This window comes from Cyprinus carpio, chromosome A7, assembly GCF_018340385.1.
Source record: "Cyprinus carpio isolate SPL01 chromosome A7, ASM1834038v1, whole genome shotgun sequence".
Classification (NCBI taxonomy): Eukaryota; Metazoa; Chordata; class Actinopteri; order Cypriniformes; family Cyprinidae; genus Cyprinus; species Cyprinus carpio.
In genome coordinates, this window is record NC_056578.1 from 24,141,824 (window position 1) to 24,167,820 (window position 25,997).

Sequence of the window (25,997 nt, forward strand, 5' to 3'; positions counted from 1 at the left end):
TCCAGTGCAAATAAAAACTCAAAACATATTTAATAATTGCCATACAGTCTGACACTTAGATTGAACACCTGCACGTAAAGTCGGTAAATATACATCTTTACACAAACTTTGCTTGTCCTTTCTCATCACCAACATCAAGACAAACTCTACACATCAGTGTCTGTAAACAATCAGATATTCAGCACCTGCATGATCTCATATTCCTCATTTAACAGATGTTGGGAGACAGGTTATTACTGACAAGGTGAAGAGAGAAATTAAAAGTCTTGTACAAATGCTGTGTGAACATTAAAAGATGTAGACATATACATTATTCACATATCCATCATCATCAGCTCCCTACACCATCAGCCATGCTGAACCTAGATAAATCGCAGCAAAAAAAAATTAAAAAAGCAAAAAGAGGATGCTGACAGGAAATACTTCAATCCTCTTCAGTTTATGGAATTGTTCTGAGCTACAGCAGATGTTGGAGTAGTGTCCAGTACACAGGGCTTGGCTTTGAAGTCACACACTTCCTTCACTGATCAATTTTGTTTGACTTAAAAATCTCCCTTTTAACTACTGATCTAAAAACAAGTCCTCAAATCCATTTTTATTTTATTGCACAAAAATTAATTTATAACATCATTATCCATCGCTAAAATGCCAAGGCCTATTGTGTGGAATATACACACGCACACACGCACACACACACACACACACACGTGTGTAAACCAGTGGACACATAAACCTTGAGGCTTGAAATCTCATCAACAGACCAGTTGCAGCTGGTCACTTTTGTATTTTCAAAGTGACAATTTTTTTTTTTTTCCTAGTGTACTGTAATTTGTTCGATAGGTAAATGTGTACCTGTATCAGCCAATTTAAGTCATCATTACTACGCGATTAAAACAAGATGACTACACACCATTTTCTGTGCTACTGTTCTACCACCTGTTAACCTCACACGTCCTGCCATGACTCTAATCTATTAAACTCTTCTGTTAGTGGCACATTAGCCATAAAATCATTTTTAACCTGGAAAATTTATAGCTCAGAGATTTCAGCAAATGCTACACTGTTAGCAAGCCCTGTATCAAGGCGTGCACGTTTGTATAGCTGAAGCGGTGTGACCTAAAACCAAGGCAACTCTTTAATATACTGTACTGAAGAAGATTCAGGCATGCTGTTATATTGGAGAAGCTTGTTTAGCTTGTGCTTGAGTCAGCGAGGCTAATGCATGCATTTTACACTCAAGTTGTGCTGCACTATGGTGACCGAGCATTTGAAACCGTAAAATGAAATGTTCTTAAAACATCCACTCTTGATGTTAGCGATGCAAAACCAAGGAAAATCTACAAATAAACTTTGCGTTGCCATTTTATTCTTTCGGTATCTCCAACATTTAGATTTTCCTGTTTAATGTTAGTGCTTTTGATCAATGGACACCTTCTGGGAAGTTGCTTTGAAATTATAAATGCATTATTTACAAGTTTACGCTCTTTGAAGTAAAAATAAAACTGAGCAAATATAGGTCCGTGCCACAGCTTCAAACTGTCTGTTTCCCTCTTTTTTTTTTATGTCCCAACACCTTCTGTAAATCACTGTAGATCCACAGCAGACACAATGTCTGTCCATTCAGATCATTTCCTATCTGGTCCCCATGACAAAAGACGAATATTCTGGTCTGGGTTTCAAGGGCATCAAGGAGATGAAGTATTCCTCAGCTGAGCTCAAAGCCAGCAGAGGATTCAATAGCATAGAGTAACTTGTTTCTCATTTGCTGAGGGTCACAGAACTCTGGCAGCTTGAGAAGGTTCATGCAAGTGCTAGCGGTAGGGAGACGCTCCAGGTCAGTGCCTCCGTTATGGATGCAAAAGGCTGGGTACAGCTCCTACAGACAATGAGAAAGCAGAGAGTCTCATAAACATCAGTGAACAATACTCTACAGACACATCTGTTCATATACATGGAAGAAATAAGGGGTAGAGAAAAAAAAAAAAAATTTAAAGTGACAAACTAAATCCTATTTTAGTCCAGTGGTGAATGTGAGATTTCAATCTGCATTAAATGTGAAGATTAAAAAAATAATCATAAAAAATGTGCAAAATTAAAGCATAAAACATGCCTTTCTATTGAGTTGAGTTTTGTGGGCAGCAAGCAAAACAAAACATACAGAGTGACCAGTCTTGTAAAAATTCACAAGTCACATTTTTTTAATCAGTTCTTTTAATGACCTGGACAAAAACACTCGACCGTTCGTTAATGGGTTAAATCCGTCTGACACATCTTTTACAGAAAGAGCTCATTGAATCACTCAGGGCGGATACTAAATCAACATCTGACTAACTTACTGAAACTGCAAGTTATTATTAATTTCTTTAATGACTGTCTAGATATACTTGTATAGTACTTGTAAAGTTGACCTAAAAATGAACATTTGCTTAAAATGTACTGGCCTTCAGGCAAACTCAAGAAGTAGTTGAGTTTGTTTATTCATATGAACAGATTTGGAGAATTGTAGAATTATATCACATGCTCACAAATGAATCCATTGCAGTGAATGGGTGCCGTCAGAATGAGAGTTCAAACAGATGATAAAAACATCACAATAATCTACATGACTCTCGTCCATCAATTAACGTCCTGTGAAGTGAAAAGTTGATTGTTTTTAAGTGGCACATTCCATGGACGACAATCCATGAAAGCATTATCAGACCGTTTTCTAAGGCTGCACAAACTGTGCCTTCTGAACTTGTACGTGCGCATACCAGTAATCACATTCTGTGTTCACAGAGCACATTACTGATAATTTACTGGAAATGTTACAACTTTTCAGACCGGTAAACTGCCAAAACAAATTTACGGGTATTTTTGAAAAGGTCCTGTTCACACATGATCTCTTAACGGGAATTTTCAGGTAATTTACCAGTAAAGACTGTTTGTGTGAAAGAGGCTATTGTGTCTACACTGGTCACGACCACTGATGTGCCACACCGTACAGCTTCAAACTGAAAGTGAAAGTTCCAAATCCATTTCTACTGTTACTTTAGTGCAAACACTTGAAGAATGCCAGAAATAAAACCGGGCATCAGTGAACCACTGATTACAACAAGTTCTCTTTGATTATGTCAAGTCACTTGTTTCCAGTGTAGACACAGTCTAGATACTGTTGTTTAGTAATAAATATGTTTAAATTAAAAAAAAAAAAAAAATACTAATACACATTTTAAATGGGCAGCATCTGTGCAGATAAATAACACCCTGATATCTAAAGCAAAATCTAAGCTTACAACTTGAAATCTGTGAAAGGTTACTGGAAGAACAACAAGATAGGCCCAATGAAAAAATTCTCCACGCGGCTGCAAGGCTCAACCCCAAAATGAACCTGATTAAACCTGCTTTAACGGGCCAATTTTTCTAACAATTAAGGTATTAAACTATCGTTGCCTATCGAGAAAGTGTCACGATGGGAGCCATCGTTTTGCAAAAAGCGCATCCATCATCTTTTTTAAATAGCTCTCAGTGACAGGGCTATTTCTCCCCTAATGAATTCTGGGGTGTTTAACAGCTCCTAATTAAGGCTGAGCTGGCTAAAGAGGCAGACGAGGTGGGAGGCCATCTCCCCTTGATCTGTCTCTCTTCGTCTTTTTCCTCTTGCTCCTCCTTTCCACCCGTTCCTCAGAGCGTCTGCACCAAAGTCAAATTCATTAAACAGCCCCACTTTAATTTTGGCAGTAACACATATCTGTGGAATTGCTCAGAAGCCATGATTTTTTCCCCCTCCCAAATTCATACACGCTGAAGTAATCCGCTTTAAACTGATGACAGCTATTAAAATATGTAATAAAGTCAATGAAATGACAATTACTGTCCTTGGTTAGTTTAAGTAAGGCATAAAAACACATTTAATGATGTTTCTGTTCTCCAGATTTTGCTGAGTGTAATAAGCACAACACTGTGACATACAAGAAAAAGACTTAAGATTACATTCCTAGAGACTGAGATGATACTAATCCTGTCAAATAAGAAAACTGTTGGTAGATGAAGTCGGCAGAATAATTTGAAAGCTGTCAGAAGCTATTCTCTCATACCCATTTTTTTGGCCTGTGATTACACGCTAGATCCAGTCAACATTAAGTGAGAGCCATTTAAAGTTCAACAGGGCATTTATAAGTTTTTATCAGTCAGATGGATTTGACGCACCCAGTGGCACTTGGCAAAGCCTCAAATAACATTACACTGCTAAGGGTCACAACCTCTCTAGCACAAATAGAGGCTAAGATAAGGCCTTTCCTGATAGCTGTTATAATGTAAAAATGATTTGCTACAATGAGCCTGTTTGCTCATACACCCTTGTGTAAATTAATGACGATATACTATGACAAAACATAATCTGTTAACTTCATTATTTCTCCGTTAAGGCAGACGCACACCTTAGAGCGAGTAGAATTCTTTGCGGTGGGGATCCTGATAACTTTACTGAATAAAAATGTAGAAAATGGGACAAAATAATTAGAAGGTGTGAGCTGGCGTGAACTTCAGCTAAACTCCGTATGTGATAACAGACGCTAGTCATATCGATGCAGCTGAGTTGGGTCATGTCTGTACATTTCACTTTTCCTGTGAACCCATCTAAGGCACCATACAATCCCAGATGAATTATTAACTCCTATTTAAAGAGTTCAGACACAACAGATCAGAACCTTAGATGTCTTTCACATGTCAAAAGTTCATTAAAATCATATTTTCGGAGGGTGTTGGTCAATCTTACTGACCTTGAAGCCTAAGAGCGGAGGCCGTGAGCAGCTTGTAACAAACTTTAGCAGCTTGCGTTTCTCCTCATCGCTGAAGCTCTCCACCACATCCCAGAATAGTTTGATCACTGGATGATTTGCTGTATAACCACCTGAGTAATGCAGCAACAGTTAAGAAAAACAATAAAGTTAAGAATAGAATGCATAAAATGAAATTCTAAAGACTTGCATCACTAAACCCTTCTGAATTATCAGTTAATACTGCATCTCTGCTATGTGCTTTACTTCAAAACATGCATCCAAAATGTACTTTTTTTTACCTACTGTATGCGTGTTTTTGCTCTCCATTACCAATAAATACAGAATATAAAAAAATAGCAACCTGACCTTAAATCAAGCTCAATCTAAGATAAAGTGACTGATAAAAAGTGTTATGGGTGTTCTTGTAGTACCTGAGTAGTTAGTAAATTTCTTCAGGTCTTCCAGACAGATGGGCACAAGTGCACCAGAAATCAGTACCTGAAAAAATAAATGGACTTGTTCCAGAGTTGGAGTTGGGGTTGTTTACATTTAATAAATAACCACAAATAGGAGTGTTTAAAGTAGGGAGTAAAGAATAGACAGACTGTGATAATATCTGTTGATCTCATTATTACTAATCTTTTCTGATACATGATTGATTGCTTTGTGTCTAGACAGATGTGCCTTTTCTCACATTTTCAGTGTAAATCTAAGCATGTGTGTGTGCACAGAGGTAAGCTGCTACCTGAATTTCCTGCTGATCAAACATGCGCAGCCACTCCAGGTTGACCACGTTGGCCAGGCCCTGTCGAAAGGCCAGGCAGTGTGCTCGGATTTGTTTGTTCAGACGGTAATCGGCCACTAAATGGATGTAGGCTATCCTGTTGGCTGTGGTTACCGGGATGTCCTTTCCACCTGGTTTGAGCTCGACCACCTGGAAAAGACACAAATCGATGGAAGTGTGACAGGCACCATCACCCTGGGCTCAGTGATGATTTAATTCCTTGTTGAAAGCTGCAGAGGAAAGTGCTGAAGGCAATTGAGGAACATGGAGGAAATGAGTGCACATGGACACCCTTTACCTCGCTAATGAAGGGGAAAGTGAATGAACAATGTTTACTTTTACTAGCTTACCCCAGTTATAATAAGAAAAAGGGAATGGGAAATATAAGTTTATCAATAACAATTATCTATTGAGCAACTATTTAGGCTAAATCTACCAATCTGTGACCCATTCTGGCATAGTTTTTATTGTTTTTATTTTTTTAATCAGATTTTTTATATATATATATATATATATATATATATATATATATATATATATATATATATATATATATATATATATATATATATATATATATATATATATATATATATATATATATATATTTTATAACATGTATACATTTTCTCTATATAATTAAATTATTATTTAAGAATAATTCTAACAATCAAGATTTTCTAAATGCCAGAGAAAAAATGAACTTGAAACAAATGGAGAGCACATAAAATTTCCCTTCACACACCTCAAGCTGAGGTGGGTATTTTTGTTGTTTGTTTTTTTTACATTACATTTAGTCATTTAGCAGATGCTTTTATCCAAAGCGACTAACAAATGAGGACAATGGAAGCAATCAAAAATTGGTGGTAAGGAGTGGCAGTGCTAGATATCGTGCTGAATGATAAGCTCTAATACTATGCTACCCAGCAGGTATGTTTCTGGTCAACAGAGGAGTTCTTTCAGAGAGATCTAGACAGAGACGTGCTTTATCTCCATCAGCCAGGACTAACAACAGTTAGATCAATCATTAACAATGCAAAAGAGGGAGAGAGGAGACACAAAAGACAATCAAAAGAGCATAAAAGGTGGGGGCAAAGACATGTTGTTCACCTGGGCCTCCCCGAGATCATTGTTGACCACTGTGAAGTTAAGTCCAAGGTCTTCCACATCGCCTTCATAGCTCTTGAGGAAAAGCAGGTTTCTGTACATCTCTGGGTCTAGAGAGGCCAGATGGTGGATGTCCACCTCTGCACTGGTGCCTAAGAGCTTGGACAGGAAGAAACTTGCAAATGGCAATTCCACTAGCATGTTTTCATACAGCGCCTGGGGGACAGAAGAAAGAGAGAGATATTTGATTAAAGACGATGTCCACATCCAGTGGGCTAATCTGTCCCAAATACTGACACTTTAAACTGAAGAAGCTCAAACTTTAAAAACATCAACTGTATCCTTAACCTGTTGTTCAATTAAGGATGGGGGAGTCATAAAAGCTGAAGTACCTCAAAGACCGTATCTGAGGGCATTAAAATATACAGGCTTTGAATAAATGATTGCACTAAAATCCCTCGACCACATAAGCTACATGGATTATAAATCTCCATAATGCATCTAAAACACACACATTCACACACACACACACACACACACACACAGACTGTAAATCAGAGCATTTTCTAAACACAGGTTAATTGTGCGACTTCAAACATGGGACATTTTTTATGCAAAATAATCCACTTAGCAACATTCTTCCAACAAGCCCTGTTGTGGGAACATATGTGCTGCGCCCTCCTGAAACCTATCAATAACGTCGCTCCCGGGAAGAAGCCGCAATAAGGATATGGAGGCACGACGCAGACTATTTTTCAAACCTTCAAGTTATTTATGGGTGTTTATTGCCAGAAATTGTGCCAAAATGACTTGGGATAAAAAGGATTAATGAATGGCTGGGCCTTTTAATATAAGTGAGTGCAGTGGCAACGCAATTAATGCAAATTGTGGCACCATCAGGAGAGTAAATGCCAACAACTTAGCAGCTGCCTTCTGTTTCTGCCAAATAAATTTGTAAATTTACAGCATTAAGAATCAATAAAAAATTTAACACACTTGCCATCAATCAGGAGTTCTGACCTTCTCTTTCCTCTCTGTTGCCCTTTGGAGAGGAACAGTTAAGCTCTGCTTGTTGAACTGCAGAACACGTGGTATTTGTGTGTGTGTGTGTGTGTGTGTGTGTGTGTGTGTGTGTGTGTGTTTGTTTGTATTTTAGGGCATGAATAGACTGTAGTAGTATTCGTGTGAAAATAATTCAACAGGAGGTAATTCTAAACAAGTGGCTTCAAAGCTTCAATTGAATGGCCGTAGCATGTCTCAAAACCTTAATAAAAAGGTCTTTATTTTCTAAGTATCCACTTTCAATATTGTGGAAACACTGTTTTCTTCTACATCATGATCTATAAATGCACCCAACCTATGCTGTCTACATGCTAATATGCAATAGCAGTTCTGCATGTTGAGATTCAAGATTTTATTTGTCAGATATACAGAATACAACTTGCACTGAAATGTAAACCTGGTAAACACTGTACACTGTATATATTAAATATATAAAAACAATCATGAAAAAAATAATGAAAGAAAAATTAAAAAGAATAAAAACTAGAATGTAAAATAGAATTGTATGTTAAATGGAGCTGAGAGTACTACACTTCTTAATGGTATCTGAAAGCAAAATCAAATTAGCCAAAATATTTAATATTGCAAATATGGAAAAATTATGTGTCAATGTGTGAATGACTGGGGCTCCAATTTTGTGTAATGCACTGATTATCAGGTCCACATAAAATCTTTATTTGCACTGATGCCTAAACTCTATCCAATGAGCAAGAAGTGCAGATATCCCAAATCTAAACTGTATTAAATCTGTATTTTATTCACTGACTCCGCAACCAAAAAAAAGATTTTCTTTTGTCAGAAATATTTATAGTTTTAATGAAATCTTTCATATTAAAACTTTCTCTTAAACGTTTTTAAGAATGCCATAATTTCGCAAACACATACAATACAAAACAATACTGATAGGTTCAAAATCAAAGCCAGCAATGTAACATTACCTCTGTGACAAATCGGCACAATTCGCAAAAATAAATAAATAAAAGGGGCACTACATCACAGAAATGATCAACAGCTTTTCTGTTCTTCTGTGTGTGTGTCTAGTGGTGGGCCCAGCCAAACTGCAACAGTGACGCAATTGTAATCTATACAGGTCGCCTTTGTAACAGCACTAAACAAATATCAATATCCCCTTCAGTCTGCCACTCCTTCACATATTTATGGAGAGAGAAGGAGGGTTAATTGAAAGTCAAATTCAAATTAATCTCGTCACCTTAATTGCTTTGCACATTACTAAGGCGAGGGGGCAATTGAATGGAATAAGATCAGGAAAGTAGGGGGCGGGGCTAGCCATTCCTCAGGACAGGAGCTCAGTTATGTCCCTTCCATCGCACAAAGTGTGCATATGTGTTTGTGTTCATCATAGCTCTCTAATAAGTGGCCTGAATTGCCTCCTCACAAGTGGTGTTGATGCCTGTGACTGTAAAACAGATCAAAACTCTATTACCAGCGGCACAGAGCCTGTTATTTATGGTGCTAGCTGATTTAGCGTCCATGGCCAAATGCGATGGCTACACAAACAGAGATGGGGAATCATGGACTAATGGAGTAGCCTAATTGAGCAGCGAGCTTCTTGGCATGAGGTAATTCATCTACCCTTCCCCCAGTCAATGTGCTTTGCGATAAACAATCCTGGGCATACGCATTAATGAAACTTTAAAAACATTAGCGGCTAATAAATACCAGCTTGCGGACACACAAAAGAGATGGCCAGAACAATGGTGACAATAAATTGTGGCTCAAGGTGTAGCCATTAAAAGAAAAGACAGGGCAAAATTAGGATAATAAGAAAAGTTAACCATATGGCTTATTGTAAAACATTTTCCACTTATTATCAACCCTTTTAATTAAATACATACTGGTACTATGTGTATAGATTCTGGGAATGCTTGGAAACAGTGAATTGTAATTTCTGAAGCTAAATTAAAGTTATTAAACCAAGCAAGCAAAATTTACACGTAGCCAAACATTTCTTATGTTTTGATGGCAGTTTCTTACATGTCACTTTCAAAATGATCTTACAAAAATAAACCTAGATAAAGGAAAAATTATTTGGAGCAAAAGGCCACAAATAAACTTGATTTTAAACTGCAGTGGCCTCATAAATCAAATGGATAGGATTTATAATGGTAACTAAGCTACTCAGCCTGAGACCACTGATTGAAGCTGAACTTTGACCTTCAGCATTGATCTAAATCACCCTTTCTGTGTTTGAGAGTGTATGAAAGTGAAAGGCAAATGAAACAACTGAGAGAAAACCCAAAGACAAGCCGCTGCAAGAGTTATCAAATAATCCATTTACAGTAAAATAATTTAAACAAATAGTGACCAGGTCTAGCAGGTTAGATTAAAGTGATTCTGTGATGCTCTGTCCTCTCTGTGCTACGGAAGAGATCAAAATGTTACAGTGTAGTGCAATACATCATGTGATCCTCGTCTTACCTTTCCCAGTATTCTGCCAAGGAAGTAGTAATGCCAGGTGAAGGATTCTCCCACAAGCATCTCTGCAGTGGGACTCGGATAGAGAAGACCTTCATTAGTCGTCTTGAAGAAGCCTTGGTTAGGATTAAAGCCCGACTTCAACAGCTCATTCAAGAACTCTCTGAATATTCCTCCTCCGTCAATGCCAGCTTCATCCAGCCCATGTGCATTGAGCAAATGAACCCTGATCCTTTTCTTAAGATCAGGCTCTGAAATGGAGAGAAACAAATGTATTTAGCATGTTCCACATGACCCCTCTTCAAAATCAGTAAAAGTCATTACGTGTTTGTGGGGTAGACTAGAGTACAGGGAATAATATCATGAGAAAACATATTAATGAATTTATGTGGTAAAATTAGACAATCATATTTTCAATGAAACTACTTACATGTCACTTAAACCCACAATGATATAAAAACTAGTCAATATGCACGTTAATCCAAATAAATGAAGAGGTGAACTGTTTTGACCTCATAATTTTTAATTAAACAATGTCATAACTCAATCTTTTCCATGTCATCTACAAAAGTCTGACGCTACACAACTAAAGAGACTTTCTAAGAGACTCAAGAGGTGAGTTCTTACACTCAAGACGCCTTGCCCTAAATCATCTAAACAGCTTTTGTTGACAGCTGCTATGAATTATTGTATCTAATTCCTAAGCAAGGTTAATGTTTTTTCCCTCAGTGTCTAAGAATGCCACATTCATTGTGCTAAATGCTTTTTATAAGGAGAGATTTCAACATGTTTGAAGGGGTAGGTTTGCCTTGGTTACCATTTTCGAGAGATAATTTGTCGTAAGCATCTTCATAGATGTAGTTCCTTCGAATGGTGATATTTACGCCATCCAAAAAAGGGCCATCTCCTTGCACTTCACGCTTATCAGCATAGATCAACTTCTGGAAGATCTAAAAGGCAGAATAAACAAAGTTTAGTTAATTAACATCATTTAACACTGCAGAATCTGAGCATGTGTTCATTTGGATTTTTACTTGCAATTCTTATCTAAAGCATAAAACACAATATTACATAATTACAACTTTCAGCCTTCTTTTTAATTCACAGATCACTGAATTTTTGACCAGTGTTGTGCACAAAACATACTCCACACCATACCAGTGATGGCGGTCTTACCTTCACTCTCTCCTCAAAGGGCACCACAAACGGAAGTTCGGTGAGGATTGCCAAATGTCTCTCCTCTGATACTGACAATGGTGGAGGCTCCAGTCCAACTGTGAGGGAAAACAAACATTTCTGTAAACCTTTATTCTTTAAGTCTTCTTTAACAAACATCTCATTACAAAAATACAAATAAAAACATCTCTCTAAAGACAAATATCTTCAACAAAAATCTACTAATATGTTCAAATTATGGCTGTGGCTCTTCAATGCTGGTGATATAAGATCAAATCCAGCTTGCGTCATTTGCTGATCTTGTTTCCAATATCATTGTCACTTCTTGCCCTCTCTCTACACCTATGCATGTAATGAAAACGGCAAAAATAAAAAAAACATGTACAAATATAATTAAAACACCCAATAATGTTGTTTCACCTTTAGAAATCTAATCAATAATGTAACATTCTGCTCTTTAATATACATGGACAACAAGACAAAATGCTGAAAAGAAATTCACTCAAGCACAGAATCTTCATCTATCCTGCTGACAATCTCTAAAGCTTTCTGTTCATCATCCAGACAAATATACTATCAGTCAACCCAAAATAAAAAATAAAAAATATACACTAACTTTTAAAAGTCTGGGGTCAGTAAAAATTTTAAACAGAAATACTTTTATTCATAAAGGATGCATTAAAAGAGACAAAAGTCAACAAAGAATACTGAAAAAAATAGATCATGGTTTTAACTAAAAAAGGAACAGGTGACAATGAAGACTGCTGAAAATTCAGCTTTGCATCACAGCAATAAATCACATTTGAAAATCCATTCAAACAGAAATCAGTTATTCTAAATAGTAATGATATTTCACAATATTACCATTACTTTCTGTATTTTTAATCAAATCAATGGGTCCTTGGTAAACAAAAGAAACTTGATGTCTGTTAAGGACCTACTTCATTTGCATCTGTACACTTGCACAACCTTGAGTGAGGTCTACTACCAGCCTTGCTGAGTGCAGTATTTACAGAGCACCCATTAAAGATCACTCAATCCTCCTCTGTCTTTCCTGCCACACTCTTTTAATTAACTCAGCAGCGATTTGCCCATCCACCGGTCCTCTCCCTCCATTAGAGGGACGTTTGTTTTGTATTAAAACTCCGTCCTACAAACGTTTTGACCACAGGAAAAAAAACTGCCATAGCAGCAGATGAGGAGTGTCATTCATCTAATACGCTGCTTGCAAGGTGGAATGATTCTTCTCAATTAGTCAGTCCTCTCTCTCTTTCCACAAACCAGCCATCAAGGGGCCATCTTGGTGGAGAAATATGGTGCAGCATGGTCAATACAGGAGCCATTCGTCACTACCTCGCAGGTCCATTTAGGAAAATGAAAAAGGTCGGGACAATCAGGCAGCCAGATGTGTCCAGCCTTAGGCTAATTGTATTTTTAAGCACATATGCTCCAGGGTGGCATGGAAAAGACCAGAAACACTGGTACTAGTTTGCATTAACATACTCTTGAGTACTCTTACTTGTTTTTGAATGAAATTGCTTGACTGGCTGTTATTATCACTTCATGTTCGTGCGTGTGTGTTCCACGACACTTCAGTTGTGGTTGTTCTCCATGGATAAGTCTTACCGTCTAAATTGGACTGAAGCGGCCCGATACGTCCCATTCTCCTGGTTCTCCACACATGTCTTGCAGAGGGCACATAGAGCTGAGTCACCTACACACAAATATCAATATACAAAGCACGTTAGATCACTACAAGCTATAATTGATTCCACACATACATATATGAACTTATTTAGAAACACATCTATGTTTAAAACAATTTAAACATTATACTGTCATAATGAAATGTATTTATTCTAGGACTGCACAATTAAGGAAATTCTAATCATGAATACAATTATGGATGGCACAATTACATAATCATTGAAAATGGCAATTAATCATTCAAAGTCCACTTATGTTATTCTGAGTGCTTGCGGGGGTTTTTTCATTGTTTTAATTTATATAATACCATGCATTATTTTTTTATTATTATTAGTATTATTTAAAGAAGAAACCAATCCAATGTATAGTTGACATTTGAGGCTTAATACTATAGATACTAAATAATACTAAATAATACTAAATACTAAAGTGTTTTCAGCTGGTTTATTTTCATATAAAAATATGGCATGCAGTTGCTTCAAGCAATGGTATAAACATCACTCAATGTAAATTGTTATAATCGTAATAATCACAATTTCAAGGGAATAATCGACAGTTAAGATTTCTGTCATAATCGTGCAGCCCTAACTCATTCTTTTAAATGCAAATGCTTTACATCATACAGAAAAATTGTTTATCTGTTATCAATCAAAAATATTGTTGATCACACAGCAAAACTAGTAATTCTGTTTAGTAGGTTGTAATCATATGATTAGACGAGTTAATTTTACCTTGTCTGCTCTGATGTTGACCTCATCAGACAGCCAGTGACCTGACGGACAGAATGGTCTTCGAATATCTCGGGCTTTCAGCATTTTCACAAGGTTGGTAATCACCTTTAAAAAAAAAAATTATAAAAAAAAAAACTAATGTTCAGTACAATATTCATTCACACATAAATAATTTCAATCTTAAAGCAATTTAAAATACTAAGCTTCCAAAAAACATTATGATTAAGTCATTAACAGTTCTGCAAGCAGATAAAACAATTTGCCCCAAGTAATCCCATTACTTTAATCGGTAATTGCATAGCTTCTATAACGGTGAAGGAGCAGACAGATAAACTGTCACTGTTAGCCAGCACAACTAATCGGTTTGTGAATTGCTGACACAAATATACAGATACTCACTTGTGCCGAAAATAAATACTACAATTCACCGAAATGTCTTTTCTATGTCTTCATTCTCTTTAAACACTAGGTAATTCACCCACAAAGTCAATCGACTTCATCCAAATTCATTTATCTACACTTCTGTTTAATACTCATGCAAAAGCTTTTTCTTCTCCGATTACAGTGTCTCACAAACGTCTGGCTGGCCATTTCTAGAGAATGCCTATCAATCTCTGACCAAGACATGCTAACAACAGAGAGTCTGTAATAACAGCAAGTGCAAAACTCTGTTGCTAGTGGGTTTGTGGGGCAGGGGGTCCGAAGGCACTTCCTGTCTAAGTGGACTGAATAAGCATTGGTTAATTAGCCCATCAGGTTAAGTGCAGGCCTTAATGGGTCTCTCCAAAACTCCTGCAGTGACATCCCTCTCCAAACACAGCCAAGAAAAAAGTTCCATTAGCAATATTAATACAAGCTTAGTTGATCATTTTCATTCAATTAACTTCTTTCAATTAAATAGATAGCTCGACAATAGGAGTGATAAAAAACATCCGGAGGGACGGCCCATGGCTGGAGGCAAACATTAGTGTGTGAGGGGTCAACAGCGTTAGAGCTGACTGTAAATTGCACATTCAATTTGGGAAATGCGTTTCTCCTGCTTGTACTTCTTTAATGGGTCCTTTTAGCTGACAGGAGGCGTTTTCCGCCATCTTTAGTGGAAATGTTTCAGAGCCTTTTGTATGCCGTATACTGATTCGACTCGTGGAACCCAAAGTGTTCAACTCAGAAGCTTGCTGGAATAATACAAACTCACAAATTAAGAGCAGAAACATCACTGAAATGCTATTGCTCACTGTCCTTTGTAAAGGTGTTTTCAGACCTTTACAATGTTTCGGTGTCCCTTTAACAAAGGCAAAATTTCAAAGTGCTACAAAATGTGTTTATGCTAGTTTCATGTGAGTAAAACTGCTTTCTCATTGGTCAGAGTGCAACTGTTTATGTTCTGGGATTCCACTCATAGAGGTCATACGTCAAGATGGACTGACACAAGTTAGCTCCACGGACTAGCTGTTGTTACACACACACACACACAAATGTATATAAGTCACATATAATTTATTAGAGTAAGAATCAAGGCTTCACTGGAAAAGCATTCTTGCAATTCACCTAGGCCTCTTCGATTTTCAACTGCAATAATGTGCTCACACACAGAATTAGACTTGTTTTTTTCATGTTATGAATTATGATACATCTTGGTTTGTTGGTCTGTAGGGGTCAGACTGCTTTCTCACCACAACGGAAGTGATCCAAGAGTTTATTTTCTATCTCAGACCGATTATTTTGGTTGATATCAGAGTGTGAATGCTGTGTTCATATAGGACTCAACGAACTGAACTAAGGGAGAAAATGTGTCAGGTTCCAAAACAAATGCTCTAAACAAGCCAGATGTGCTGCTTCAAAGCTATCAGCAATTTTTTTTTTTTTTTGTAAATTACATTTTTCTCTGTTAATTTTACACATTTCTCCAAACTTAGATCAATGATCTCAACAATTATTAGCCACATGAACCTAAATGCTAAGTTTGAAAGTGTTTTGTGTAGTCTGTATACTTGTGTGTGCACATTGCACACAGTGATATACATTGTGTATCATTGAATACAATGATATAATCAATAGTGGAAAAATCTATTGGTTTTAATGTTTTAATGTAAAGTCTACACTGACAGCTGTGTGAGCTGTTTTGAGTGCACTGATCACAGTTTGGAGAAAAGTGTCAAATCTGTTAAAGATAAACTTTTAATGATGTCTTTCATTAAAGGGGAACATCTTTCAAGTTGTGGATTTTTTTTTTAAATACTTGGGGAGAAACATGTGTACTGATTTGTATTGTATAACCATATAAATTGCTTTACATTAATTTTAGAATGCGTCAATCACTGAGATACATATTTATAAATTATGACATTTAATTTTTAACTGTCAGTGCTGAAAAGCTCTACAAATGATGAATGAAATGAAATGATTTTAGTTCAATGAAAGGACAAAAGTGGGTTAATGAGCTGTCAACAGCAAGCAAGAGATCTGGTCATCCCACACACATAAATAATAAGGAAGAAGACGAGGAAGAGGATGATGGAGGAAGACTGAGAGTGATGACAGCTGACTAAAATCCTAATGCCGTTGTTCAGCACACTTAGTCTTGGCAAACAACCTATTAATTTCCCGAGTGAGTGCTCTTCCTGCCTGGCTGATCAGCACTGATGGCCCTAACAGATGCTGAGACTATTCGCCTCATTAATTATCAGCTCATTTAATTAGGTCATCAAAGACACTGTTAGCACTGGTAATACAATGACCGGTTAAAAATAACGCCCACCATCTACTGATGATATTATCAGCGCTATTGAATGTGGAATTGCATACTGGTAATGTTCTATATTTTTCAGCTACAACACATTATGAAAGTGAAGTCTGCATTAATATCAGCGAAATAAGAAATAAGAGTGTGAGATGTAGATATAGAGTGAATCACCTTAAAGAGCTGGACCCATCGCTTCTGCTGAGCTTGAATGCGCTGCTGTACTTGGCTGTTAGTTTTCACCCCGACACTGCGAAACGCTGCTACATACTCCTCTTTGTGCTCCGTCTTAGTCTCAGGATAGGCCAGCTTAATGATTCCCAGACACGCGTCCCGCAAACACCGAGACAATGTCACCAGCTCAGCCAGAGAGAAGGGCATCATTGACGACTGGCTCTGACCTGCCATACCATCTGCTGAGCCAAAGAACTCGCTGTCGTGCACAGAGATGAGTGAATGACTGAAGAGTGAGCTGAAGAGATAGAAGAGAGGAATGATCCTGTTGGAGTCCTCCGGAGACATTGGAGAACCTCGAGACATCACCTGCAACAAGGGAACCAAAGAGCTACACAAAAGAGAGGGAGCGTAAAGAGAGGACAAAAGAAAATGGAATCGTCAATATTATACTCAAGATGTACACATTAGAAAATAACTGTAGAAACTCACCCTGTGATCATTTTAGTCTTCATAGATGCGATTAAGTGCCATAGGTGTCTAAGAAAGCGAGCATTGAAGGCTAAACTGTACAAAAGCCTGAAAAACACACACACACACAAAAAACAGAAATAAATATCTTGAAGTAAAATAGCTGATACCACCAAACATTATGTAGACTAATAAACACACAATACCCTTACTGAACATTATTCACCAAGGTGCTACAGGAACTATGCTCATCACTAAATGTTCAAATAACCACATCTCCTGCCCATAAAACCTAAACTTCCCAAATTTCCAGCAGGACTCATAAAGTAGAAAAAAATATAAACAACCCAGTGAGCTGGAATTTCTAGTCTTTGTAAGTGACCACAGGAAAGATTAAATGAGCCATTAAGCTTTATTTAGGTGAGGCCCCTTCCATTAGTAAACTAGCAGTCTGCTTCAGGGTCGTAAACAGACCAGTGGTTCCTGTGGGGGCTCCATTTAAGTTAATGACAGCCAGAGAGACAATGTAGCACAGCCACAATTGCCTGACTGTAGTAGCAGTGTTGCTATCACAAATTAGAAACTGTGCTTAGGTCGCCCAAATCATTAAACCTAACAGCTGTCACACCAGGGTGCAGGCTTATTTTGTGTCAAGGGGAAAAAGAATAAATAAAGCATAATTGGAAGTAATTAAGGGAGAAAATAAGATTGAAACTGAGGTTAATGTAAGAATATGTACATCCACCTTACATCCACCTCTCTCACACACAAAGCACTTCTGTTTACAATTTTATAGACCTTTCCCCCCAATATGCTACATTAATGTCAGACAGCACCTTAACAATAAAATAACAAAACAATTGCAGACCTCTCACTGAGAAATGGATGAAACTGAAATATGTAGACCAAACGTTCAAGCCTGAATTTTCTCAATATAATACAGTAACAAAAAAAATGCATACATTAAAAATGGTTGAAATTTAATCAAGGACCAAATACAGTAAAGTTAATTGCATCTCAGCACCTAATTGCATGCTAGCTAGATGCTAATTGAATCTTAGGTGGGTAGAATTCAAATTAAACTGGGAGTTTAGCACTTCCAGGCTTTAGAGAGCATGTGTTTGGCTGAAATATAATCAAAGCTACATGACTTTACTGGACCGCACACAAACACTCTCAATTTCAAAGTCAGGTTTACTGCTCTAATAACTCTATCTTTTATTAACATGAATAACTGTGACAATGTTTTTCCTTTCTTTTAACTTTCTGTTCTTTGCATCTTCATGAAGTCTTTAAATAGCCAAACCAAATACAGCAGGCTTAACATTAATGAGACCTTTCCATGGACAAGAACCAAGTGCGCTATTTACACTAACACAGTTGTGATACTATAAAGACCTTGTTTAGTGTGAAATACAGCCATATTCTTCACTTTAAAATATGATCATGTTTAAAAGGCAACCAAGTTTGCTCGCTCACTGGGCACTTCTTTAAAGGTTGTAAATCAGGGCCAGCTGTTATACCTCTTGTAAAACTATCCCATCTACTCCTGCAGAAATTAATCTTCATAGGCCAGCTAATTATTTTGTACAGATATCCGATAATGATAAAGTAGTGAAGGCAGTATTTATGTTAAAAGCCTTCTCTTCTGGACGGAGCTATAAAACATAAAAGTACCACCAAATAAAAAAATGGAGGAAAAAACAGGATGAAGAAAGGATATACTGGAAAACATACTGGAAATTCAACCATTTTATTTAATATATGAAAGAAAGCAGAACTGGCAAAACATGTTAAAGATCTCAGAGGAGCAAAATTATAAAGGAAGTCTAAAGTAAAGTATCTTACAGAAACAATGTTGAGTTACATCAACTTTGAAATGTGCTTTATAGGATGTTTTATTTTTTATTTAGATTTCATATTACTCTATATTTTCATAGAAAAATTTTAAATATTAAACAGTATTAAAGAGAGTTAATTTTGGCGTATATTTTTTGTCTTTGGAAATATCATTTTTATTAGACAATAACATGCAAAATGATGAAAGTGAGTGTTAAACAGACTAAACTTTAAAAACTTATTTTTCCCACGTTAAAACATTTAGTTAATATAAGCATGTCTAACACTAACAAAATAAATATTTAATACATATTTGTAGATAAATAATAAGTAATTGTAGAGAAAATCTAAGCTCCTAAAATAATTTATGAGTATAATGAAATATTAGCTACTAAGACTTTTATTTTATTTTTTTGGAAAAACTCTTTTTTTTTTAATCAATTCTTTAAAAAAATTATCCTACTAAAAAAATTATCCTACTAAAAAATTTGATATTTTTTTCAAAGTGGTACATTTTAAGAGGTTTGACTGCTGCCTCCTCTATTGTAAAGACTGATTACTGATAAGATTTTAATACATAATACAACAATTTTAATTCTCTAAAATTGAGAACATAAAAGGTATAGACTAGGGTGCACAATGCCTGCGTGAAAACTTTAAACTAGTTCTGATCAATTGATTGACACCACCTTTTAGAGCTCAGTGACTTTATCTGAGTTCTCCCTCTCCCTCATTAAACCAGACATTCTCCTTTTCCCTGTTTTTCATGCCACCTCTTTCCATCACTTTCATTCTTTCTGCTGAAATCCAGTTCTCATTTTGTTAGCATTGCAGAACCAGAAGCAGATTAAGCAAAGGTGATTGAGAGAAGAGCTCATTACACTAATTGATAAGTGACAGCAACTAAAACCGCCCTGGTAATAAAAAAATAAATTAAAAAAACACAGTAAGATGAGACTTAACCACCTGACTGCTTCATTAGCAATGACTGTATCTCTTTTTATCATTTAGAGTGGTACAGCATGCCAAACTTATCTTGAAGTAAGAGAGTGATAGAGCACAAGTATGCACTGTGCAGTGAATCTGGTTATATTTGCTATCCTTAATGTCGCAAAAAAAGATGGGTGATTAATTTTTTGGATTGGTTGATTGTGTATATGACTAACCTGACTCTGGGCACCATCATACGATGTTGCACCATCAGCGTGTGACAGATGGAGGCCATCATGGTGAAGATGTCTTCACTTGCTGTGTCTCTCCAAACTAATGTTAGCAGAGCGTTAGTCTGCTGCTTGGTGTCCAACTTCTGTACACATTCCTCTGTTATGTAATGCACAGATATCCAACTGCCATCCTTTAAAAAAAAAAGACAAAAAAAGACAAAATTATATTAATCTTTTTTTTAGATCAAAATGATATACTGTGGTACTCTCAGAATATTTTTGTGCAAAGATGTGGATAAGAGAGAATGTGTGCACCTGTGCAGCAGGAGGCTGTACGGTCATTTCTTCTTCATCTTCTGAATCACTGTTGATGTCAGCTCTACTGCCGCACTCCTTCACTGGCAACAATGGCAACAGAGTCTGGAGCGCATTCAAGTACAACAGCAACCCTTCTTCAGAGAGTGAACCTATACAAACAAAATGGACAAACTAATTGCATTCACTGATCATCACCTCAGAAACACACAGTATATTACTGATACTCTAAAGTTCTTTTAAGCGCACTACTTACCCAGTCCTGATTCTCCAACTGTTAGCACAAAGTAAAAGAGCCAGGGAGCCTGAGCTCGGGCCTGGACAGAGGAGGCTATGGTGGCCTGAAGTGACCAAAGGAAGTTCTGAAATGGGAAAGCTAGTTTTGGGTCTGACAAAGCTGGCACGAAGAAATGATAGATTTGTTCAGTGAAAGGCGCTGAAATGAACTCCTCAGTGAAGGCCGTGAAAACAAACTGCCTGTGAATGAAAGAAGAAAAAAGGTTGAGAACCTGTGAATTTTTTTTGTATATTTTGTAATTATACTGTTTGTTTCAGTCTGCAGGAAGGACATTACCTAATTTATTTTTCTAAATACCATACTATATATCCTTTTCAATACTAATATACTTCACTATATGTACACACATTTACACACACTTTTTTTTGTGTGTGTGTATCTACAAGACAACAAAATTCACAATCTTAGTTTGCCAACAGGAGAGCTTTAACCTAAACCTTGTTAGTTCCCATTTAGCACACATATTTTTCTAAAGTGACAGCACAGTAATACAGTAACTCTAAATGGATGTATTTTGCCTGGGCTTTACAGACAAAAACTTCAAACAGAAGTGACACGACCACAATTTTAAATTGATCCACACTAAAATAAAACCACACCAATAAACAAAATAATTAATACGTTCAAGGGAAGGTTAGGGAAGGTAAGATTTTTAAATGTTTTTAAAGCAGTCTCTTATGCTCAAAAAGTCTTCATTTATTTGATCAATAACAGTTAAAACAGAAATATTGTAAATACTACTCCAATTTAAAAACAAGAGAGTTTTCCATTTTAATATTTTTAAAATATACATTTCATTTCTGTGATGCAAAGCTGAATTTTAAGCAGCCATTACCCCAGTCTTCAGTGTCACATGATCTTGCTATTAATTTATTTAAAAAAAATCTTACTGACCCCAAACTTTTGAACAGAAGTATACATTATTATTACAAAAAAAAAAAAAAATGTTAATTTAAAGCAAAAAGGGGAGACTCAGTAGCAAACAACATCTAGCTGGTTTGTCTGGGTGCATGCCTCTGTGTATGTGTGTGTGTGAGAGAGAGAGAGTGAGTGAGAGAAAGAAAGAAAGAGAGAGGACAAACACGAGACTGTATGCATAAGCTTCTTCTCTCGCGCTTTTGTGGTTCATCAGAGAGAAAAGAAAAGAAAACAGCAGAGTTCGTCACTGAGAGTGTAAGAATGGAGGGTAAATGTTGTGTAAACATTACATGTTGAGTCAATGAGTCTGTCTGCATTTTACTACTCTCTGTAAACACAGCAGTGAGAGAACTACTGTCCATTGGTCTCCTGGAAGGATAAAGCTAACGGTCTGCAATAAGAGGTCAGTGTGCAGCCTTTTACTGGTGGAACCCTTGCATCACACACACAAAAAGAAAGACATTCCTATAACAGCTTGAACTGAATGCTCTCTACAGCGTGTATAGCATAAAGGCTACAAATAATTAGAACTAATTTGCCCTTTTTCTCCAGTATGCACCTCTGTGAATATGTACCTGCTATCTGGGGGGCAAGAGCTGTATGAAAAGTGCAGAGGCTTGAGTGTGTGCTCCAGCAGCGTTTGTGCCAGTGGAATGGAAGGGGCATCACTGTACTCTAGACTCGATGGCAACTTGTGATTCACTAAAACATACAGAGATCTGTAGTATCCTAAAAGAGAGAAGGAAAAAGAAAAAGAAAATATGATTACAATATCACAATAGGTAACAGACGCAAACTTTGGCTAAATTAAAAAGAGTCTCGTGTACTCTCTGAGTGAATATACTCATGTATTGTCTTAATAAATGATAAAGATAAAGGATGGGGCAAACCTTTCACTACCATATAGTGCAATATTTGCTCAATAAGTGCAGCGACATAGTTTTCATCCTGTAGAAAGGGCAAGTAGGTTCTCTCAGATGTAAACACCTCCAGCATCCTCATCGGGACGGCCACATTCAGACTGTCCTCTTCAAATGCTTGCAATAACTTAAACAGATAGAGAAAATCCTTAGCAAGCAACCAACAAGACGATCTAAAGGTTTACATGTGACTGTGACAGAAGGATTTATTTTAAGTATGCTGCTACACAAACCAGTGTCTGAGGAACATCTCATTTTACCTGCAACAGTGCCCCAGTATCCTCTTGATCTGAAACAGGCAGCTCTGTCTTTCTGGCCCCGTCAGCAGCTTGACGAACTGAGCATGATGCTTTACCAAACTCTGACACATCCAGATCTACGCGGTTAAGACATTAACATCCGTAAGCTTCATAAAGTCAGTGACAGCTTAACAATATCAATCTGTCCAACTTCACATTAAAACCTTCACATTAAAACTCCTTACCATTCTGTGTCTGTCTTCACTTAGTCTGTAAAAAAAGAGAAGCTGGCGAACAAGTTGGCTGAGTATGGCACTGTCTGTGAGTTGAGGGCCAGAGCCTGACTGGCACTGACACGCACAGCGGTCAAAGCAGCCCCTCTGAATGGCATACTAAATGAAAAAGAGACAATACTTAGGAATTTAACGATCTCAACTACAAGAATACAGACAGGTCTTCTGTTTGAAGAAACCCTTCAACACTTGTAGAGTTTAAACCGCTGCCACATACTTGCTGTTTTCTGTCTTGGTATCCTCTTATGTAAGACTGAATGATGATCGCATTTTTTAGTCTTTTCCTCTCATCCTGTGGAAAATTCAAAGATTAGCAAAAGCATATATGAAGGACAAGGCCGTTATCTCCTATTTGGTCACAACTTTAAGTTTCACATCCTCATTTCTGACTCTAAAATGCGAATCAATAACTATGCAGAAATACTGTACACCTCAAGGGTAATTAGGTTATACACTGGCAGCAAAAGTATGTGGACTCTCAAGATACACTTGAAAATGTGTGAACGTCATCGCATTAGATCTATTAGTCAACTAACATCACTTTTACATTTGCATTTATTTATTTAGCAGACGCTTTTATCTAAAGCTACTTACAAATGAGGAATACAACAAGCGATTCATCATTACAAAGCAAATAAATACGAGAAGTGCTCATAATACAAAGTTTCAGACATTATTTAGAACATTTCTGTTCTATTTTTACAATTAAACACCATTAAGGCCAATGCTCACCTCCCTTTTCCTTCTTTCTTCTTGTGTTCGATGAAGAAGTGATGCTTTCTCCTCCTGTACAAAAACACATATCGAAACAGATCCAATATAAAAACAGAAACAATATAAAAAAAATCTAATAAAAACAATTTTTGCCAGATTCATGTAGTCCATATATGGAAATCATTCACACCAAATATTCACAAACATACCATATCATCAGTTTCCAAGTAATAATCATTGTAGACAAATGTAGTGATGCACAGAAATAGACACATTTGTGTTTTCAGACAATTTGATCATTTAGGCATCATATCATATGGAAAACTTACTTTTCTGCTAGCACCCCCAAGGGACACCTTGGGTGTTCTCCTGAAATCTCCCTCAAAACTGAACATGGTTACACTTTTCCCATTGAGCAGCGATCAATGCAGGTACCCTGTGTGCAGAGCAACAAAGTGCTGTCTGTGCCTACAAGACAGAGAAAACACAAAGCTCACGAGACTGCTGTCAAGCCTATGAACTAATCATAATAATAAAAACACTCTGGTAGCAGAATTTATGTGTGATTCTAATAATAAACACTGGTCAAGAAGCTGAAAACATGTGCATGTTAACTGTATACTGCTGCGAATAAAGCAAGCTGTTATGACGAAGATATTTAAGACATCTGTATCGTTGTGGTAGATAACTGAGGAGGTGCAGAAGGTCACAGTGGGACTGAATGGAAACGGTCATTACAGCAGACACTTATCTGCCACTTCAACACGAACAAGAAACCAGAAATGTCAATGCATTACCGTTGAAATATCAAACTTTATATATACATTAAAAGCCAGGAAATATACCTTAGATTCATACAAATATCTCTTTGTGCACCTCGTCATAAAATAGCCTCATCCGAGCGAGACATGTTCTAGAAAGGGGTTGTGTTTCATAAGAGGCAAATACATTAACGTCAGTTATGTCTCCAGCCAGGCTAGTTAGCTTGCTAACCTACAAAACCAGCAAAGAATCACAAGACCAGAAGTTCATCACCCTATATGAACAGTTTTGGGTCTAAAGGAGCACTCGCGCTGTAGAGGACAGAGTTCAGGTGTGTTTTCTTCAGTCAGATCCACTGAACTTCTGTTAGCCTTCTGGCTAAAGGTTCTTTGACTAGCTAGCTAATGACTCAGCAGCAGGTCAGCTGTCTTTCGCCTCGACAGTTCCCAGTTTCCCGGTAATTTGCACGTATACGTACATGTTATTGGAGTATGTCAAGACGTAACCGAGAATTAAGGCAGTAATTTGGAAACACGCGTGCAACACTGTTCTGGTTGATAGTTCAGCTTGACACAAACTTCAGTCATCTGTCGCTCTGGTCGCTTCTGGAGTCAGCTAGAGATTTCAGTGATGTGTGCGGATTTTCTATTGATGAGTCGTATTAATAGATGAAATGCGAATTGTTTACCTGGTTTTATTGAATGATCAGCCGAACGATACCGTTCAGCGACTGGAAAACTGAGAAAACAAAACCGAAATCGCTGCTGTTGCTGTAACTAAACAAACCCAGCACAGAGAACAGCCCGCCTACCCAGTAGCACGGGGAAATGTGATTGGACAACATAACATCTTCTTCCAAATGATTGGTTAGAGACGGGGTCAATAACATGAAACATGTCACAATTACTTCCTGGATGAATCCCAGCTATAAAAGGAAACCAGTTGCGGCGCAAGGGGTCTGATCTTCGGGAAATGTAACTAGATCATATTCTCTAGATCTTCTTTAAAGATTTATTATAAAATGCAGATCTTTACTAGTTTGTTTGTAAGTGATGTCAAAAAAATCTATGGCTATTTTATACAACAATTTTTACACAATAATCAATTTTTATAAAATCTATGGCTCCCAAAAAAACGTGTTTCTGTATTTCAAGATTTATAGTCTAAGTAAATAAAAATAATTATTACATTTTTATTCTATTCTATTACATGCATTTTCTTTTCCGTGTAGCATATCATGAATTCTCAAACATATAGCAAAACAAAAATCAACCATCTAAGTTACTGTACATAGAATTTTGATTCATAAAAGAGGTAGTTCACCCTTATGTTGTTCCTTATGGTCTTTTTTCTCTATGGAAGTCAATGGTAAAGAAAATGATATGGTT

At 36.9% G+C, this 25,997-nt stretch overlaps 1 protein-coding gene across 4 annotated transcripts; it reads right to left on the reverse strand.

The window, feature by feature from the left end:
• On the reverse strand, positions 1–25,454 carry LOC109096100 (ubiquitin-protein ligase E3C-like). Of its 4 annotated transcripts, none has more exons than XM_042760500.1 (23): positions 25,298–25,454; positions 24,177–24,315; positions 23,866–23,919; positions 23,351–23,425; positions 23,086–23,232; positions 22,862–22,977; positions 22,572–22,729; positions 22,257–22,410; positions 20,722–20,942; positions 20,466–20,617; positions 20,154–20,341; positions 17,170–17,256; positions 16,678–17,068; positions 13,764–13,868; positions 12,952–13,039; positions 11,326–11,423; positions 10,967–11,099; positions 10,153–10,400; positions 6,655–6,867; positions 5,506–5,694; positions 5,192–5,258; positions 4,761–4,891; positions 1–1,876 (listed from the first exon to the last, which is right to left on the reverse strand). In XM_042760500.1, exons 2-23 carry the CDS (start codon positions 24,240–24,242, stop codon positions 1,706–1,708), a joined length of 3,252 nt encoding a protein of 1,083 aa, XP_042616434.1. In that variant the 5' UTR covers positions 24,243–24,315; positions 25,298–25,454; the 3' UTR covers positions 1–1,705. The 4 variants fall into 4 exon arrangements, with proteins under 4 accessions (XP_042616434.1, XP_042616436.1, XP_042616437.1 ...); XM_042760502.1 differs by lacking the exon at positions 25,298–25,454 and adding an exon at positions 25,088–25,250; XM_042760503.1 differs by lacking the exon at positions 25,298–25,454 and adding an exon at positions 24,883–25,059.
• Positions 25,455–25,997: the final 543 nt, after the last annotated feature.

Excerpts from the sequence above, each read along its gene's own strand:
- LOC109096100 (XM_042760500.1), bottom strand. The coding sequence starts at position 24,242 with ATGTTCAGTTTTGAGGGAGATTTCAGGAGAACACCCAAGGTGTCCCTT. Across the intron at positions 11,424-12,951 it reads GCTTCAGTCCAATTTAGACG|TTGGACTGGAGCCTCCACCA; the intron begins GTAAGACTTATC and ends TTTCCCTCACAG. Across the intron at positions 5,259-5,505 it reads TTGATCAGCAGGAAATTCAG|GTACTGATTTCTGGTGCACT; the intron begins GTAGCAGCTTAC and ends TTATTTTTTCAG.